This window comes from Oryza sativa, chromosome 12, assembly GCF_034140825.1.
Source record: "Oryza sativa Japonica Group chromosome 12, ASM3414082v1".
In the NCBI taxonomy this organism is placed as follows: Eukaryota; Viridiplantae; Streptophyta; class Magnoliopsida; order Poales; family Poaceae; genus Oryza; species Oryza sativa.
Window position 1 is genome coordinate 1,676,959 of NC_089046.1, and position 18,199 is coordinate 1,695,157.

At 42.4% G+C, this 18,199-nt stretch overlaps 3 protein-coding genes across 4 annotated transcripts; all 3 read right to left on the minus strand.

Moving 5' to 3' along the window:
* Nucleotides 1-99: 99 nt before the first annotated feature.
* LOC4351431 (uncharacterized) lies at nt 100-2,833 on the minus strand. Its single transcript, XM_015764318.3, has 6 exons — nt 2,193-2,833; nt 1,763-1,815; nt 1,574-1,638; nt 1,416-1,494; nt 699-998; nt 100-514 (listed from the first exon to the last, which is right to left on the minus strand). The coding sequence occupies exons 1-6, from the start codon at nt 2,609-2,611 to the stop codon at nt 360-362; spliced, it is 1,071 nt and encodes a 356-aa protein (XP_015619804.1). The 5' UTR covers nt 2,612-2,833; the 3' UTR covers nt 100-359.
* Nucleotides 2,834-5,701: 2,868 nt separating this feature from the next.
* LOC4351432 (probable auxin efflux carrier component 1d) lies at nt 5,702-8,878 on the minus strand. The gene is made up of 6 exons (XM_015763939.3): nt 7,721-8,878; nt 7,086-7,335; nt 6,889-6,974; nt 6,637-6,794; nt 6,470-6,546; nt 5,702-6,147 (listed from the first exon to the last, which is right to left on the minus strand). Exons 1-6 carry the CDS (start codon nt 8,757-8,759, stop codon nt 6,081-6,083), a joined length of 1,677 nt encoding a protein of 558 aa, XP_015619425.1. The 5' UTR covers nt 8,760-8,878; the 3' UTR covers nt 5,702-6,080.
* Nucleotides 8,879-11,232: 2,354 nt separating this feature from the next.
* Nucleotides 11,233-16,569, minus strand: LOC4351433 (M phase phosphoprotein 10). 2 transcript variants are annotated; one of them, XM_015762847.2, is made up of 12 exons: nt 15,718-16,569; nt 15,361-15,416; nt 14,240-14,363; nt 14,045-14,155; nt 13,784-13,921; nt 13,551-13,619; nt 13,412-13,453; nt 13,237-13,305; nt 12,441-12,512; nt 12,302-12,355; nt 12,082-12,223; nt 11,233-11,847 (listed from the first exon to the last, which is right to left on the minus strand). In XM_015762847.2, the coding sequence occupies exons 1-12, from the start codon at nt 16,426-16,428 to the stop codon at nt 11,807-11,809; spliced, it is 1,629 nt and encodes a 542-aa protein (XP_015618333.1). In that variant the 5' UTR covers nt 16,429-16,569; the 3' UTR covers nt 11,233-11,806. The 2 variants fall into 2 exon arrangements, with proteins under 2 accessions (XP_015618333.1, XP_066162675.1); XM_066306578.1 differs by having other exon boundaries at nt 14,231-14,363.
* Between the last annotated feature and the right edge of the window lie 1,630 nt (nt 16,570-18,199).

Here is an 18,199-nt window from a genome sequence, read left to right on the forward strand (position 1 = left end):
GAGAAACACAGTATTGTTTTCAATGGATGCACTCATGTACAACAAAACTGCATTACGGATTTATATACGTACTACGATGCATTGCGTACTCGAAAAAAGAGAAGAAAAAAAATGAAATTCGTGCTGATAGCATTTCAGATCATCAGAACCAACAATTACAATTGATGGCATAGTCTAACAGCAAGTAGCAATACAAGTGGTGGTTTCTGAGACTATATTTCTTCATGGTATCTATCTAGTGCACAATGGATCTGAAAATCTTCGGTCGAGATCCTTCGAGTTCGTAAATCCTTCTGATAAAACGGTATTTACACCAGCTCACATGGTCCTGAAATAATCTACTAGCCTCTGACAACTATCTAAGTGGTACTAATATCAACTTTGCTCTTGGAAATTTGGAAGGCTGGGGTGATCCAACTGCCACAGTTGCACTGGATTCCTGACCAGTTGAAATATCCTAGCCGTGCTCCGCAGTGGATACACGATAGCTTCCCCTCCAAAGCACCATCTTCCACTGTTCCATCAATAACAAAAGCACCAATTAGAAATGATAAAACAAATAGAATTACATAACAGATTGGACGAACACTCAGCAGTAAACACAGATTTGCTATGAGCCACATCAATAGGAGATCAATCTGAGAAGTCATTTGTGACCGTAGGTAACTGCAAAGGGCTGAATTACGAGGGTGAATTACCTGGAGTCATCCACTTCAGAGGCTCAACAAACAACGATGAGCAATCTTGTTCTTTGCTATATGATCGCTCTCCTTTTCTCTTGTTTTGCCACTGAAAGCAAGATTCACCCTCACCAGGAGTGTGGCTCACAACATTGCCCTGCACAGCAATAATTCTCCTGCATTTTTTGCAGCGGTATGCTGGTTGTTGGGTTTGCTTGTTTGGTAAATTCTGAGTAGAAGAATTAGGCTGTCCAGAAAGACCAGGATCATCTTCAAATACATAGCTTCCTATTTTCTCTCCAATTTTGTAGGATTGGCCTGTGAGAAGTAAAAAAAATTGACAAGTTTAGTGAAAAGTGGCAAAGTAAGAGACTATGCATAAGAGAAAGGACAAAGGTGAAACAGTAAAGTACCCAAATCTGTCCATTTGTCAAAGATTTTTCATAAGTAAGAAACAAAAGTAAGCAATATTGAGAAGTGTATGACTGCTTTATTTTCAACAGGACTGCATGAATAGCACTCTTAGTCATGGATAATTAAAAAAAAAGCAGGAAAACATCAAATATATCATGATTCACAGACATGCAATGTTGAAATTTACTAAAACAAAGAATTTACATCTCCATTTTTTAAATAAATGCTAACCAGTGGCCAGAATCTTCACAGTTTCCCTGACATAATAACCACACAACCTGTCCAACAGTAACAAAGAATCCAAGATGAATTATGACTAACCTAGCAATTTTAAACGGAAACGCTTGTATAGAGGACTTGAAGTATCAACTTTGAAGCCCATTTCTTCAAACAGTTTCAACTGCAATTTACAACACATTCAACAAATAAATAAAAGAAAGCTAAGAGCAATAGGGTGCAAACAGATCACAAAGGGTTACCTGCTCAAGAAAACCGTCATTTGGGCAGGCTGACTCATTGACTTCCTTAAGAGACTCTAGTGCTTCTGAAACAAGACAGTAAGCATGGCATGTCACCAGAGTGTATCAAAAAGACAGCTCAGGTATTCATCTGGAGTAATAACCAAAGCAACGACTGAAAAATCACCCATTTTGTTGAAATAATCGAACCTTCCAGAGATTTTTGTTCTGTTCTCATAAGATAAGCAACGATGATGGTAGCACTGCAACAAGATACAGATAAATTTACAAGTATTTAATTTTCTTACAAATGAACAACAGTGAACAGGAGATACATCGCTGTTAACCAATATATTTGTTATAACCAATGCATCAGGACAGGCAAAAATATCCAACTTGTCAAAACAGAGCATGATACAGGGATTCACATTCCATCATATGCTTATGATTAATTGATAAATTCTTGGAACAAAATTCACAATGTCCATTTGGCTAAAACGGAAGTATGCCTAACAGATATATGTAACATTCCAGAACTAAAAATATCTAATGAACTTCACTTTGATTAGCACACGACACTAAAGATTACAAAAAAGCACAGATTACTCGGAATATTAGTGTTGGTAAATATTAATCGTACCTCCTGGAGACCCCAGCAAAGCAATGGACAAGGACGTTCCCCTCCTTCCTGCCCTCATCGATGAAATCAAGACACGGCTCGAGGTGATCGAGCAGGTTCTCCTCCTCGGTGTCCCGCAGCGGCACGGCCATCCGCGTGACCCGCAGCCCGACCCCAGCGCGCTCCACCACTCGCATCAGCCGCCCGGGGGCCACGGCGGAGACCGGCGGCGCGCCCTCCTCCCCGGCGACCACGCGGCGGACCTCCTCGGTGGGGATGGAGAGGCCCGGGCGGCAGTCGGTGATGAAGGAGATGAAGGCGGAGCTGACGACGGAGAGGAGGTGGGTGAAGCCGCCGGCTTCCGCGGTGGTGGTGGTGAGCGCGGCGATGGCGTCGTTGATGTCGCCGAAGAAGAGGCGCTCGCGGACGAGGTGCGGCATGGCGACGGGAGGGGAGGGAGACCTGGGAAGGTGGAATCCGATGGCGCGAGGTGGGAGGAGGGTGGAGCAAACCCTAGCAGAGCAACGTCGTGGTACGCTGGCTGGTGGCGCCGCCTGAGTTTCAGTGCCGCAATGGAGAAGACGACAAGGGGTTTTTTCGTTTTTACAATTGTTAGCGACCCACTTCAACAATGCAATTTCAGAAGTAGTGGTATCAAATCCAACACAAGGAGCTAGTGAATCTGTTACAATATTGGAAGGTTTTGGGGTGGAAGATGGAGGAATACAAGGGCTAGAAAGGTCTAGTAACTTCTAGACAAGCAGAGGAAGAGGGAAGGTAGAGATCGACAAGGAGGCAAGCCCGCCTCCAGGTCGCCGCCGCCGCCGTTTGCCGCCTTGGCCAATTGATCGATCGATGTCCTCTCCTGTAAGCTGTTGCTGCTATGTATTACTTCAGGTTGGGGCTTGCTTGGACTTCTTGGTGATGGGCTGACAGCCCATGTGTGGCCCACCCGAGACCCTGACAACAATCTTTTACAAAAATCAAATTCTACACAATCGAAAAAACAATCAAACCAACTACTCCCTCCTACGGGTGAAATGGGGTTGTTTTCGTCGGATCGCATCCTTCCCATATCCTAACCCATATTTAATAATTGGAATCGGGTCAGACATAGATAGTATCGAATACAGATACAAACATGGATAATATCGGTCATAAATACGGAACGAATAGGTATCAATTCAGACACCGTGTAATATCTGTATTATTTATCGGATAATCCGTATCCATCGGATACCACCCTCTCAAACCCGATCACGTATCAACCAAAATGTATCCGAATTCGGCTTCGATATCTGTACAAACACCCGAGTACCCGGATTTTTTACCCGAAATTGCTCCAAAATAATACGAGCGGGCGACTGGACAGAAATATAAATATCCATCCCGTTTTCACCCCTACTCCCTTTATCCAAGTTAGGACCAGATGGAACATTTCACGGTATAATAAATTTGAATAGGTCTAAAATATCTCATCCAATCATAGGTTGCTATACTACAAGACTAAGGGAGTATATTAATGTAAAAAGAATACCCAGCTCTATAGAAGAGATATAAAACAAATTCAAAATACATAGGTTGGGATCTAAACCGAAAAAATAATAAAAACTACTTGCTCTAAAAACCGTTGCAATTTCGTTGACAAATTGTATAAATTTTATCTATATTTTGAGTTTACCTTCTCTTAAACTTGACCAATTTATTCCACGATTTTGTAAATTAGGTCCGTGGATATGTCTAATAACCCTTGGTAACCGTGTACTATGCCAGATGATCTAAAAGAACCCATGGTAACCGTGTACTATATCAGATGATCTAAAAGAGTGTGATGAAGAGTAAAAAAAATCTTCTTCACAAGATCCATGCATTGGTACTAAAGAATTTTTACGGTCCTTATAAGTATATAAATTTTATACTAAATTTTTTTATATCATGATATGCTAATATACCAAATTTTATAATAAGAAATATGTCTCGGCAAAAATGATAAAATTACCGTTGGTTATAAGCTTCAGAGACATCCAACCGTGTCAAGTCTGTCACAGGACGAGAAGAGTGGAGTATAATCGTCGGTTGCTGCTTCAACCTTCAAGTGCGCATGCCTAAAGCCAACACTTTTGTCTGACTCCCAACACAATCATTTTTCTGTCCTGCTGTTTCGAGCAAACAGGCCAGCCATTAGCCTTTTAATTTTGGGCCCAAACTTTTTGTTATACTTGGGAGTAGTACTAGAAAAGATGCTCAAAATGCTACGCATGTTTTTCTTCATTTGAAACTTGAAAAAAGTGGCAAAAAGATTCCATCTTTCCGATTCTTTGGAACAAAGGAAAAGTAGATAAAAAGAAACATAGAGAAAATTTTAAAGGATTAGAGAATGTTTGGTTGTAAGCTACATTTTACCATAGTCTGCAAACCTAAGGTTAGACAAATTTAATCAATTTGGTAAGTGTTTGATTGTAACCACCGTTAATAAGATTCCCTTCTAACTACTCCCTCCGTTTCAGGTTATAATATGTTTTCAATTTGATCAAAGTCAAACTACTATAAGTTTGATAAATTCTTTAGAAAAAAGTAGTAATATTTTTAAACCAAGACAAATATATTATGAAATTTTATTTAATTATAGATTTAATGAAACTATGCTGGTGTTGTAAATATTACTTTTTTTTCTACAGAATTAGTTAAACTTACAGTAGTTTGACTTTGACCAAAGTCAAAACGTTTTATAACCTGAAATAGAGGGAGTCAGTCTCATGTGTTAATAACTTAAAAAATGTGGCAAGATTCCCTTAGACTTATTTTATTCAGTCTAATACAATATAGTTCATAACTATAGTGTAAAACTAGTTCATAACTAATACAATATTTTATCCAGTCACCTAACAACATTGTGGAACTAGTCCATAGTAAGGAAAAAAAATTCATAAGCATATGGGCTTCTCATATAGGATAAAATATATTTTTTGTCTCTACTTTCTCTCCTCCTAATACTATTTGCTATTTATATACATTGTGAATGTTATAATAGTTAAAACCCACATATATAGGTCCTATTTATATGGACTATTTTTGCTATATACATTGTTGTTGCCCTTAGTAAGTTATGTCTAAGAATTTATTCACCTCACCTTAAACAAAGTGTAATAACTTTTGTTGGCAAGTGATGATAAAGCGTTCAACCCCTAAAATCCATTGAAAAATTTCCCCATATGATCTTTTGAAACATAGAAATGGCTTCCCCAAAATCCTTTAAAATTCCTATTGCTCATTTTGTAGGAATTTTGACAGAAAACTAACATGAGACTAGACCTCATGTTTTCTCATCCTTGTAACTTAAAGTTTCTTGATTTTCCTATGGTACTACAAAACAATACTTTTTATAGAATCCTATAAATTTATAAATTTATTTCCTATAATATTTGTTATAGCATGACATCCTATTCCTACGATTATTCCCGTGTTTTCAGAATCTTGTCTTCCGAAGGAGCCCTCAAACTCAGAAACATTTGAAAAGGAAAATCCGGAGCTAATCTCTCAAGAGATTAAAAATAAATTCCTTCAGAGTAGCTCCTTAAGTAAGCGCATTACCATCAGTTATTGGAATGCTAAATAAGCACTGTTCAATGTCTTACTACATTGTCAGTAATTTGAAACAGACCTTCTCAATGTCTTACAAATTGGATGCCTGTTATCACTAATGTGATGTCTATGTTCCTAATCTTCAATCAGAAACCGTGGCTGGCCGTCACTTGAACCCAAAAGTTCTCGGATAATTGTCCACCTAGCATCACTAAGCTGACCTATCATCCAAACAAAATCTGAGCAACTAAAACAGACCATAAATCCTAATCAAACTGTCAGTAACATCAAGTTCTTGCACAGTTGAGTTGAGACTTGGAGAGCTCTTCAGAGCCCCAGCAGTATGTAGTAGACCAATGTGATGGGGAGAGCTATCAGCATCCCGAATATCACGCTGCAGAACAAGAGTTCATGGTCATGTCAGATACAATGATAGTGTTATAGAATCATGGTTAATGGTATTGTTATGGACTCTGCCTTTGTGGATGATAAATCATGAGTAAAAATGGATTTCTTAGTCTAAAACAATATGATTAGGAATCATCAAAAGCTGCAAGATGCGCCCCTTTTCAGAAAATTCAGTGCATGGCGTTTGTGATACAATGGAAAAGGGAACCGGGAAACAGGGCGAGAGATTTCAGGGCATAAAAGAAAAGAAACCTCAAAATGGGGACATTTCTCCAATACTGAAAAAAATGGTGGTAAAGAGATCATACGCTGTGCTCAGAATGTTAGGATGAACATTGTACTCCTTGGCAAACACGAAGGGCACGATTCCTTGAGGAAGAGCGGCCTGAGAGTTCAATGACAATTGTTGAGTTACGATAGATTCTTTTGCAGTTAAGGATGCATTTTGGTGCAGAAGCCTGAACTTGCAGCTTACCTGAACAATGGCAATGTGCAGAAGCACCCCGCGAAGTCCGACGGCGATGGAGGCCGCAGCCATGACGGCAGGACCAACGAGGAACCTGACGGCCATGGCATACGAAGCAAGGGAGTTCCCACAGGCAATGATCCGTGGCTGCAATGCCATGAACAATCCTGCAAACCAGAACATAGTTCAGTCATTGCAATCAGACATGGAACCATGTAAGATTACAGCAATGCAGCATGTATCAGAGATGCACAAACAAACCTAGGCTGAACATGGCCATTCCGAGCCCTGCATCTGAAAGGATCGAAATCGACCGGGCGATGATAGCCGGCATCTCAATTCCCCACCTGAATTACATCACATTGTTCACAAGATTAACAACACATGCAACAAACAGAGATGACTGATGATGAACATGGCAATGTGAAAAGTGTGAGTAAAATGTTTGCTTAATTGACCTGTAGGAGACGAGGGACCAGATGACACCGAGGAGGCTGGAGTAAGTGTTTGGGTTCCTGATCAGCTTCCTCCAGACCATGATCAGTATGAGCCTCGTCATCACGCTCGCCGGCGGCATCGCTGCCGCCCTCCCCTCGCCGTCGTCCTTTGGCCGGAGCTGCGCCGTCGAGTTGGACCCCAGCTTCGACAGTGTCGGCCCGTCCTTCTCATTCTTGTTCCCGAAGCTGTACTCATCATAGGCCTGAGCACCTGTGCATCCATCAAAGAACATTTTCTTTTGTCAAATCAGTAGTTTACTGTTAAGATTTTGTCTTAACTGTACAATTCAACTCTACTTAACAGTCAATGTCACTGTTAAGATCAGAAAAGCTTACATGAATTAACAATTCAAGAAGGTAAGTTTGTGAAAAAGAATCACTTCAAGAATGTGGTATTAAATCAGTATACGCAGTTGAGTTCTCCAAACAATCAGCAGACCAGTGTGATCTGGACCGTTGATTATACTGATCGGATGGTCAAGAGCACAAGACAAGAGTGATTAATTGTGCAGAAGCAAACAACAGTGTAATACACGCGGGCAAAACAAAAAGGGAAGTCAAAGTGCACGAAAAGATGATAAAAAAGGTGTCGTCACCTTTGGCGTCGCCGTGGTCGGCGCCACCACCGCCGAAGACGTGCACCGCGCCGGCAGCGGCGGCGGCGGCGGCGCGCTCCGACACCGGCGAGGCGCTTGAGCTCCACACGAACATGTGCAGGTCCTTCCTCTTCCCCACCACCGGCTGCGGCGAGTGGCCCCCGCCACCGGCGGCGCCCTTCTCCTCGTCGCCGTGCTTGCCGTTGCCGACGATGTTGAAGAACTCGGCGTGGTTGAAGCTGGAGCCCCGCGGCGTCGGGTTCCGCGACGACTGCAGCGAGTAAATCTCGACGCCGGAGAGGTTGGAGACGCGCGGCTGCATGGACTGCGAGTGTGACTGCGTCCCGTGCGAGCACGCCGCCTCGGAGCGCGAGCTCGTCGACTTGCGCACGGTGACTCGCATCTTGCCATCGTCCCCGACCTCCGCCTCCGCCTGCAGCTCCGCGGCTCCACCACCGCCGCCGGCGAGCGAGACGACGTCGGAATCCACCCGGAAGGAGACGATGGAGGCGGCGGTGTCCGGGAACTGCTCCATGACAAGAAGCCGCGCGCCACGGTACTCGAAGAGGAACAGCATGAGCGTGTACCAGATGATGCACTGGAGCACGACGATCTGCACCATGAGGCTGCCGGAGTCGGCGCCGGCTGCGGCGCCGGCGGCGGCGTACATCCCCTTGAGCAGCGGGATGCCCATGACGAGGGTGTTGGGGAGGGTGGAGAGGGAGAAGAGGGTGATGAGCCAGTCGAGGGACCCGCGCGCGGAGAGGCGGCACCAGAGCGCGAGGAGGGCGAGGACGATGAGCTTCTGGAGCGTGTCGGCGGCGAGGAAGCGGAGGTTCATGGCGAAGGGGTTGTTGGTGGAGATGAAGTGGAAGGAGAGGAGCGGGACGGCGAAGAGCGCGACGAAGCGGTTGATGCCGGAGCACTGGTCCGGGGAGAAGATGCGCCACCACCGGACGGAGGCGTACGCCAGCGTCATCGCCACGTACAACGGCACCACCGCCGTCAGGACGTGGTACAGGTCCACCACCGTGATCATGGCTACCAATGCAAGGCTTCTTATTGTTCTTGGTAGAGGCACACGAACTCCTTCAACAAGGAGGAGGAGAATAGGAGATGGAGGTGAGCTGCAATGGAGAAGCAAGCACAAGAGAGGTTGAGGAGAGGGGGGGGGGGGGGCGGAGATACAGATGAGGCAAGGTGGTCAGGGGAGGGGCAATGCAGGGGGTGCAGCTTTGGGCAAAAGCAGCAGCGGAGCTAGCATGGCGAGCTGCAAGGTCACTGGGCAACGCTAGCAGCAGCAGCAGCTAGCATGGTGGTGGCTCGTCTGGGTTGGGAGTACATCCTCGGTCAAAAAAAAAATATTATGCATACGGTCTAACTGTTTGACTCACGTTATCACTAAATTTGATTAACGATTATAAACAACTATACAGACATATGAACATGTTATTTTTTAATTAATCTATAATTACATGTCTTTAATTGTACATAAGTTGTACTACAGAGTCATATACAAGGTTTATAAAACCGTACAATTATCACGACATCACGTGCGATAATCTTCTTAGTTTTTAAAACCGATATATTTCGTGGTAACCGTTAAATCATACCTCATACTCCGTAGGTGGCAATGACCTCACCTCAAGGTTTAGGGCCTGTTTAGTTCATGAAAAGAAAATTTTTGGGTGTCACACCGGACGTTTGACCGGATGTCGGAAGGGGTTTTTGGACACGAATTAAAAAACTAATTTTATAACTCGCCTGGAAACCGCGAGACGAATCTTTTGAGCCTAATTAATCCGTCATTAGTACATGTGGGTTACTGTAGCACTTATGGCTAATCATGGACTAATTAGCCTTAAAAGATTCGTCTCGTGATTTCTCCTCCAACTGTGCAATTAGTTTTTTAATTTATCTATATTTAATAATTCATACATATATCTAAAGATTTGAGGTGATATTTTTTAAAAAAAGTTTTTGGAACTAAGCAGGCCTTAGTAAACCTGGTATACGTATAGGTGGCTTACGCTGGTTCAGGTTTACGGCCAGAATTTAATTTTTTTTTTAACGAAGAGAGTACAGTAGTGAGCAATGCTGCAGCGAGTAAGAGCAGGTATAATAGCAGGCTATAAGCCAGCTATAAATATATTTTAAGAAGATAATAGAGAAGAGAGATGAGCAGAGGGCTATAAATTTATAGCCAGCTGTAGCACGAATTTCAAGACGCAATGTGTGTATGATAAATAGGATCAAGTATTAATAGTGTAGTATATAAAGGCAGTCACAACCCATAGTATACATAAACCGTGTCTATGGTGCCATGTTAATAAGACATTACAATAGAAACTACACTCTACAACCCATGGTTTCTTAAAATGGGCCATTAATAAATACATCATCTCTCTTCTCTACCAATCATATTTATTCTTCATCTATTATAAAGACACTATTATCTCTCAATGTAAAACTTGATAGTGTATAGTGCATATATTCTCGTGTTGAAGCTGTGTCCTATATGAGACCCAGTTTCTTCCTCTCTTCACTCTCTCTTTTAATTAATATAGTGTCACATAAGCTAAAAGTCCTACATTGCAATGTAGTTAATGCCATAAACACTATCCTAAGTGAAGGGTTGGGACTGCTCTAAGTATGGTATGAAGTAGCTATTAAGTTAATGGTGATTTAAAGTTAGTAGTTGACTATACTATTAAACGAAAGAAAAGGAGTAGGAGTAGAGTAGTACGCTGAGTTACTGCGGCTGGTTGGCGTAATGGCGGACAAGAAAGACGGGGCCGGCGGGAGCATGCCTATGCGTTGGGAGGCGCGACCGGCTCAGCAGCTGAGCCTGAGCTGAAGAAGAAATTGTCCCTAGCTGCTACTGTAGGAGTAGTAGCTGCGTGCGACTCATCATGTGTTGGGAGAATCCTATAAAGATCCAAAACTTTATGCAGTGTAGTGTTGGACTTTCTGGCTTGCTACCTCTGCCTGGGGCACATTTGCTGTTACACACTGTGCATTCGCACGTCCTTGCTGGTTCACGGTACACCACTGTGCATACTCCAGTGTATCGTTGTTACAAATGACATTTGCTAGAATGGCGACGGCCAGTCCAGTCTCCAGTAGTAGTACAGCACAACATTGCTCTACGGCCAACTCTGCATTCGCAGCAGCACATGTGCAGAGTTTGTGCTGCTGCTGTGGTGCATTGCAGCTCATTGCGTCACTCTCGTTCAGCTACCTCTCCAGTCTTGCGAACCCGGAACGAACAGAAAACGTATACTACTCCCTCTACATGTACGTGTACTGTACTCCACTGGAAGATGATAACGTTGTAACGTGCATGAAGATGACGACGCATGGCAGAGTATCTACAACATGATTTTTGATTCCCAACTCTACGTCCTCATTCTCGGGTCCAAGCTTGACCTGCGTACAGGCATCTCTACCTGCTACTGTAGCTGATAGTACAATCCCCCATAACCCATGTTTATTTTGCTTTCTTGCCATGCTATAGTCTATAGCTGCATCACCTTTATTAGATCAATCTAATCCCTCAATGTGGCAAAAAAAGCAAAGGATCAAAATGATACTAATACACCGCACGCAAATTTCAGACATCTGCAAACCAATGCCCTAACGTATCAAAAACAGAACATATGCCTCTGAATACATGCACTCCATTGATACTCTATAGTGTAAAAAATGATATTGTAAAATTGCATTACTACACTACTACTACGACTAGTGTAACAAGAAACAAAAGATTTCTTTTACCCATCCCACATTCCAATACGTTCGCTCGCCTTTTCTTGTGGGACGGGAGATGGGTTACGTCAGGGTCTTTGACCTGGAACAGCTGTCTGTCTGTTGTGCCACCAGAGTACAGATCCTGTGATCAAAAGCATTGGAGCCCAACCCTTCACCCTACCTTTCCTAGCCTGCTCTCTGCCTCCATGTCTGTCAATGCTGCGTTGCCATTTGCACAATACTCATCATGAATGGATCCTTGGGTCAGGAGGTAATGCTGAACAGTAAAAATGGCTGACTACTTGTTCATAATGTAAGCGTTTCCCCAGTATTGAGTTAATCTTTCTGCATCTTGGCTGGCCTCTCCTTATGCGATCCTGTATGGTACAAAAGTATGAAAAACTAGCAGGCCTCAATCTATTCTCGTACCCAACTTTGCAATTGGAAATATTGCTAGCTATAATTGAATTTGTGTTGCTCAAACTACTTCCATGTTTGAATGAACAATGAAATGTTTTGAATGAGGAAGTAGGAGCATTATCCATGTCAGGTCAGAATATTTATACTAAAAGCTAGAAGGAATGTATCTTAAAAAACATAAGGACATTTACCTGCATATCTCCTTTTCTTGTTAGCTCTTCTTCTTCTGCGCTCAGCTTGTGTAAGTTCTGCTTCTTCTTTAACATCACCTTTTCCTTCAAAAATTTCTTCAGGAGCAAGCATTGCAGCATCTGAAACAGCTACAGGTGCAATCTGCAAAAAGAGAGAGAAATCATGACATGAAATGCTCAACCGTATAAACATCATGGAGAAATGAAGGATTTTATTTACCTCCTCCATTGCTAGAGCTGGTACATTTGCTTGTATAGACATATCTTCAATGACCTGAAAAGTGAATATTTACCTTGTTAGTTAACTTCGCTGAAAGAAATTACAAATGTAAGTAAAATATCTTGTCACTATTCCATACCGGCTTTGGAGCAAAGTGGAAATGAGATAGTGCATCCAACTTCAAGCATATTCTCTTAAATAAGGTATTTGCCTAAGTGGAAACAAAAGTTAGGTCAATGCAGCAAGCCTCCAATATCATTACAGGGGAAAAAATATGCATAAAGCACCAATGAAATGGTGGGAACAAATTTATAAAGACCACCAAGTTGATAATGGTACCTCAAAAAATTACAGTTTTAAAAATCACCGAGTATGACGGTATGACCCATTTGCATGCTTATTGCTACATAGTTAGTACTAAGTTAACAACAATGTGATCACAAGTAATCACTTCTCTATTTTTCAAAAGAAATCGATGTCTGCTTCTACCATAAAAAAAACAAACTTTAATCAATTGCATGCTCATGAGGTACAGCATTATCAATTCCTTTCAAAAGATCTTTCTCAAAGACATTGCAAGTACCTTTGCCACCATCACCACACACAGAAGAAAATATTGAATAAAGTAGCAACACTAGCAATCAAGACAAGCATTGATACAAGATTTCTTTTTTTTTTTTTTACATGTGAGTGTGTGTGTGTGGTGGGGGGAGGTCATAATAGAATGACATGTATTCAATGAGAAGAACTCAAGATTTCCTCTTTGACATGTAGGATTTCTTCTTTTTGCAGCTTGCTTTTAACTAAAAACAAATGACATGCAATCACACAGCAATTAAACAAAAGAAAAAAAAAGTCCTTAACAATAGAAACAGTACAGCCTTAGTCCCATGAAAGCCAATAGTCATATTATAATAGAAAGCGACTAAACTCACCTCGTTCTTAAGTTCATCTGAAATAGAAAGTGGTGCAGGTGCAAGGCCAGCCTTTTGCGCATAATCGTCCTGTACAAACACAAACACCAGCCCTCAATAAATCATCATTAAACTGATCTTAAGTAGCAACTTCTTTGAATATAAAAAATAAAAGCTGTATTCTGATAGTGCAAACCTCATATAGTTCAGCAAGACCCTTCTTGCTCTTACTTTCGTCCTGTTGAAATAATATTGATAACGGCAAGACAACAATTACATGATTAGTTATTGTTATCATCAATGAGTTATGTTCTTGGACAAGACTAAAAGTATACCAGATCCTTTTGTTCCTTTGGGGATTTAAATTGCAAGGGAGAAGGCTTTTCAACATCGTCAAAATGACCCTACATGGAATCAACAAGTAAAGCTCCCTCAGTATAAGTAGCACAAGGCCACAAATACAAAAATATATGTCCAGAATAAATTTATTCTCCAGCACTGTAACAAAGTTAACCAAGTTGCAAAACTGCCCATTATGCCATGTCCAAAAAGGAAACAACACACATACCTCTATTATTCTTTTCTTTATCATCTCTTCAAGAGAAGCAGTGACTTCCTCAGTGATTACTGGGGCAGGTCTTACATTGTGCTCAAAATCAAGGTCCACTTCTAGAGCACTGTTTTTGGGTCTGCTGGAAGCATTAACCTACAAGAAAATTTCAAGTGGTTTCTTTACCATGAGCTGATGATTTAATACCAGAACAGTTTCAAAGTTAAAAATCTGTTTTGTTCTAGAAACTAATGAATGGATAAACATATTATATATTACCTCTCCCTGCATGGTCCACATACTAGGTTCAAGATTAGCTTTCTCCATTTCCTCTATTTTAGCATGCATCTTCAGGCGCGCCTTCTCGTGAGTTGACAAACCCTGTTCATCCTGCAGAATTGGAAGAATATGCTGATAATATACATGTGCCTAACTTGTTTATATTGAAGTGAGTAAGTGTAGTACTTGACTAACATTTCCATCATCATTTTTGTCATCAACTTCTGGTTCATCTGGTTCATCCTTGAATTGAACTTTCTTGGAGCCACCTTTCTTCCTTACTTTTTGGTCATCAGCTTCCTCAAAAAAATCCTTATACCTGGAAAAATCATCTTTGCTGGTCAAAGCATAATACTATAAATGAACAAATATTAAATACAACCGAAGTCTGGGCATAACGATTAAGCTTTGCTGAGTCAATACAACATATGGAAACTTCTGTAAAGGCTCCACTGGACAAATACAAGGCAGGAAAGAATGATGTAATGCATTTATGTGCATGGTGAGATCTTGGAATTGTCTAATCAGATCTCTTATCCTTCCAGGGACATTTGCAGTGGCTAAGAAGTAGACAGAACTTACAGCTCAGTTTTGCCTAGGTTATATGCTAAAAAGCTGTGTTTTTTAGGGTGATATTGTGTCTCAACCTTTTTGTACATGACATATAAACTTGTAGGTATCCTTTGCTATTATCCTATGAGTTATGCGAATGTGGCAGTTTTTTTCACAGCATTCTATTCCCACATTGCCACACGTGGTTATACCTATATTTTAGTGTTCAACAAACTTCTTCTTTGCCTTATGCTTAATCTAATTGTTTTTTCATAAATCCATTTTCTTGTGCTATCATCATTTTTTTAACAATTTACATGAAAATGTAATATGTTTGTCTTACATACTTAATGTTTTCTAATTTAATTGAGTCCATTCCATGCCATTATTTGGAGCCAATTGTTTTCCTACTCCATTTGCCTTTGTATGCCCTTCTCTGAGCTAAACAGGTCATATTGTATGACAGTTAACTTAAACAGATCAAATTATGTGTCGAGCATGAAAATGATAAAATAGGAAAAGGTTGTGAAGAATTATTCAAGTGATTCTACAATTCAAATTTATAAATGACTACCATTTCCATTTCTACGAATATCATACCGATCTTCAAAAAAGCAATTCAAATGTAGTTAAAACCATTTGATATCCCAGTATATAATCACTTAAAGATAAAAAAACACTGTGCGGAAACCCGAACTGTTTCGCATTCTGTGATTCTATCAATCATGATATGAGCATTTTCAGAAAATAGCATAAAGGCTTACATTATATCTCCAACTGCACCCTCTTCTTCTTCTTCTTCATCGTCAAAGTCTTCCAACTATATTAATAAAAAACGATACTTAAGAATCACATTTAGCAAGCATGCATCTTGCATTAAACCATACCCAATGCTAGCTCCCAATATAAGCCTATTAGCTCAAGCGGGAAACTGTTTTAAAACTTAATCCATATGCTCAATTTCCTGAGGTAATACAGATACTATCTTTTGCGACTACAGAAATTCCGGTGTCTACTCCTGAGATACTTCTAGATCAGTGGTTCTATATATCAATCTTCTTTATGAGAGCTAATACTGGTCTCTAAGAATTTAACAAGGGATGTGATTACGAAATGCTTACGTCCAAGTGTTCATCGTCATCTTCTTCATCCTCATTGTCCTCATCCTCATCAAGGTCCTCCTCTTCCTCCTCATCACTATCTTCTTCCATCCAGTTCTCTGTTTTCTTCTTCTTCTTCCCTTGCTTGGCACCCCCACCATATTCCGCCTCCTCCCCCTTTACCATGAACTTATCGAGATCCTTTATCTTGAAGAACTCGTCCTCCACTTGATTCCCTGCTTTATCCTCCAATCCTTCTTTGTCTTCTTCCTCTTCCTCTTCCTCCTCCTCTGACTCCTCTTCATCATCTACATCGTCCAACTCCTCCAATTCTTCGTCACCTTCACCATCCTCCTCGTCCTCCTCCTCTGACTTCTCTTCGGCATCAGCGGACTTCGATTCCGTACGAGGCGGCGGCTGAGACGGGGGTTGCTTCTCGAGGCGGCGGAGCTGGCGGCGCAGGTGGGGGATGAGGGGGCGGGAGAGCAGCTCAATCTGGGACCAAATCTGCTCGGCGTCGAAGGCGGGGCCTGCGAGGAGGTTGGAGAGCGGGGGCGGCTGCGCGGGGGAGAAGGGGACGAGCGAGGCGTAGAGGTGCTTGGAGGCCTCACGGGCGGCGGCGGCGAGGTCGGCGGAGGGGGAGAGGTAGAGGGCCGGGTCGGCGTCGCGCAGCCGCCGCAGCGCCGCCTCGCCCTTCTCCGCGTCGAGCGGCTCGTCCAAATCCATCGCCATTACTGGGTGGGAATCGTCCGTCGGAGCCGGAGCGTGTGAGGAGAGGGGAGACCGGAGGCGGAGGCGGAGGCGGAGGCGCGGAGAAGAGGAAGGGGGCTTAAGCTAGGGTTTAACGGGAGGAGACATGACATTTTCCCTTTTATTTTCTCAAGCGCAGAAAATTGAAAATATAGGTCCTCGAATTTAACCGTTCAGAATCTCATCCTAGTTAGCAACATTTTTAGACGGAGGAAGTATAAGTTTAGAGGAAAAAAGTTTGTATTGAAACCAGAAACAAGTATGATGATTTCTTTATGGTGTTATTTCTTTTTTTTTCCCTTCTACTACTATGTAATTAGATTAGCTCAAAAGTTTGGCATCCATCCAATTTCATTTATATCAACTTATGCATATCAAATTAGAGGACAAGCTTGCTAACTCATCTAATTTGTGTAGATATTTTTGGCATGATGTAATTATTCTTGGATACGTCGAGGACGATGAGATGTGGGACAGTGGGAGTATGCAAACAACGGTGGAGAGCTCAAAGGTGGATGCCACGTCAAAAGCAGGGGACGGAGCTCACCGAAGGATGCAATGCAAAGTCAGGGGGGCGTGCAGGAAAGATTACCTACCAAACTCTAGGCAACTAGAGCCATAGGGAGGATGCCATGCAGAGCTGTGCTCTAGCTTTGTTTATGCGGAGGTGCCCTTTGGGCCTCTAGCAACATGGAAGTTAGACTGGACTAGCAACAACAAGAGCGCTACCACCTTATAGGTGGCTACAAGGTCATTTTGGTATTTTTGCCTTATCCTCCACGTCGGACATGGACGAAACTGCAAAAATGATGCCACAAGGATGAGGAAATTAAAGTGTCGAGAGCTCTATCAAGCACCCAAGTGATGATTTTGTCGATAAGGTGTGCACAATCTTGGCATCGTCGCAAACTCGTAATTGTCGATACTAGTGTTAGTGAGATGCTCTTGGCTCCGCCATGAGCCAATCTCTAGCCCTGCAACCACCATTGCTTAGCACATCACCAAGACCATGGTGAAGTCTTATAGGTATGCCTACTCTATTATCTTTTAGGTGTCGAACTTCTTTCCAATTGACAGCTCCGAAAAAACCTCCTGGTCCGCCTCATCTGAGACAACGTAAGTGTTGGCGAGAACTAAGTGATAATCCCCACCACCTGCATAGTCAGTCTAACAAAGAGTCAGCTGGTCGACACGTGCAAGCCACTGAGCTGCAGCTAGCACCGTTGGCCACGCGACGAGAGGCACGGAGGGCCACAGCCCACAAGGACACAAGGAAGGGCCAGAGTGAGGGGGCACCGCCAAGGATTGCAGGGGACGCAGTGAGACCACTTGGGACCGGCGTGCGGCGACAGCAGGAGAACACGTTTACTCGTCAAGTCTCTGGGGAAATCAGGGAAGAAAACATGTTGCTTTGAGATTCGTATTATACAGCTGTCACGCAAAGAAGTCCTGTGTAATTTTCTTCCCTGGTAGTGTCCTCTTATCTTCTCCCTGGCGACAATGCTCGAATCGCTGAAAATCTTCCTCCACAGCAATTGTAATTTGCACAATGAGATTTATTGCTTGAGCTCTTTCAAATCATGTAGATAACTAATTGCTCCTCCAACGCATGAATGTGGGATCCATATTATTTTTTTAATTTTGATTTGGCTGACTGGTCATGCATGAAGGCCCCTTTAATCTAGTGAAAACAACCTTGAGAGGGTAAATCAGCCAGACAATTTTAATAGTTGACGGGTATTGGGTATCCTGG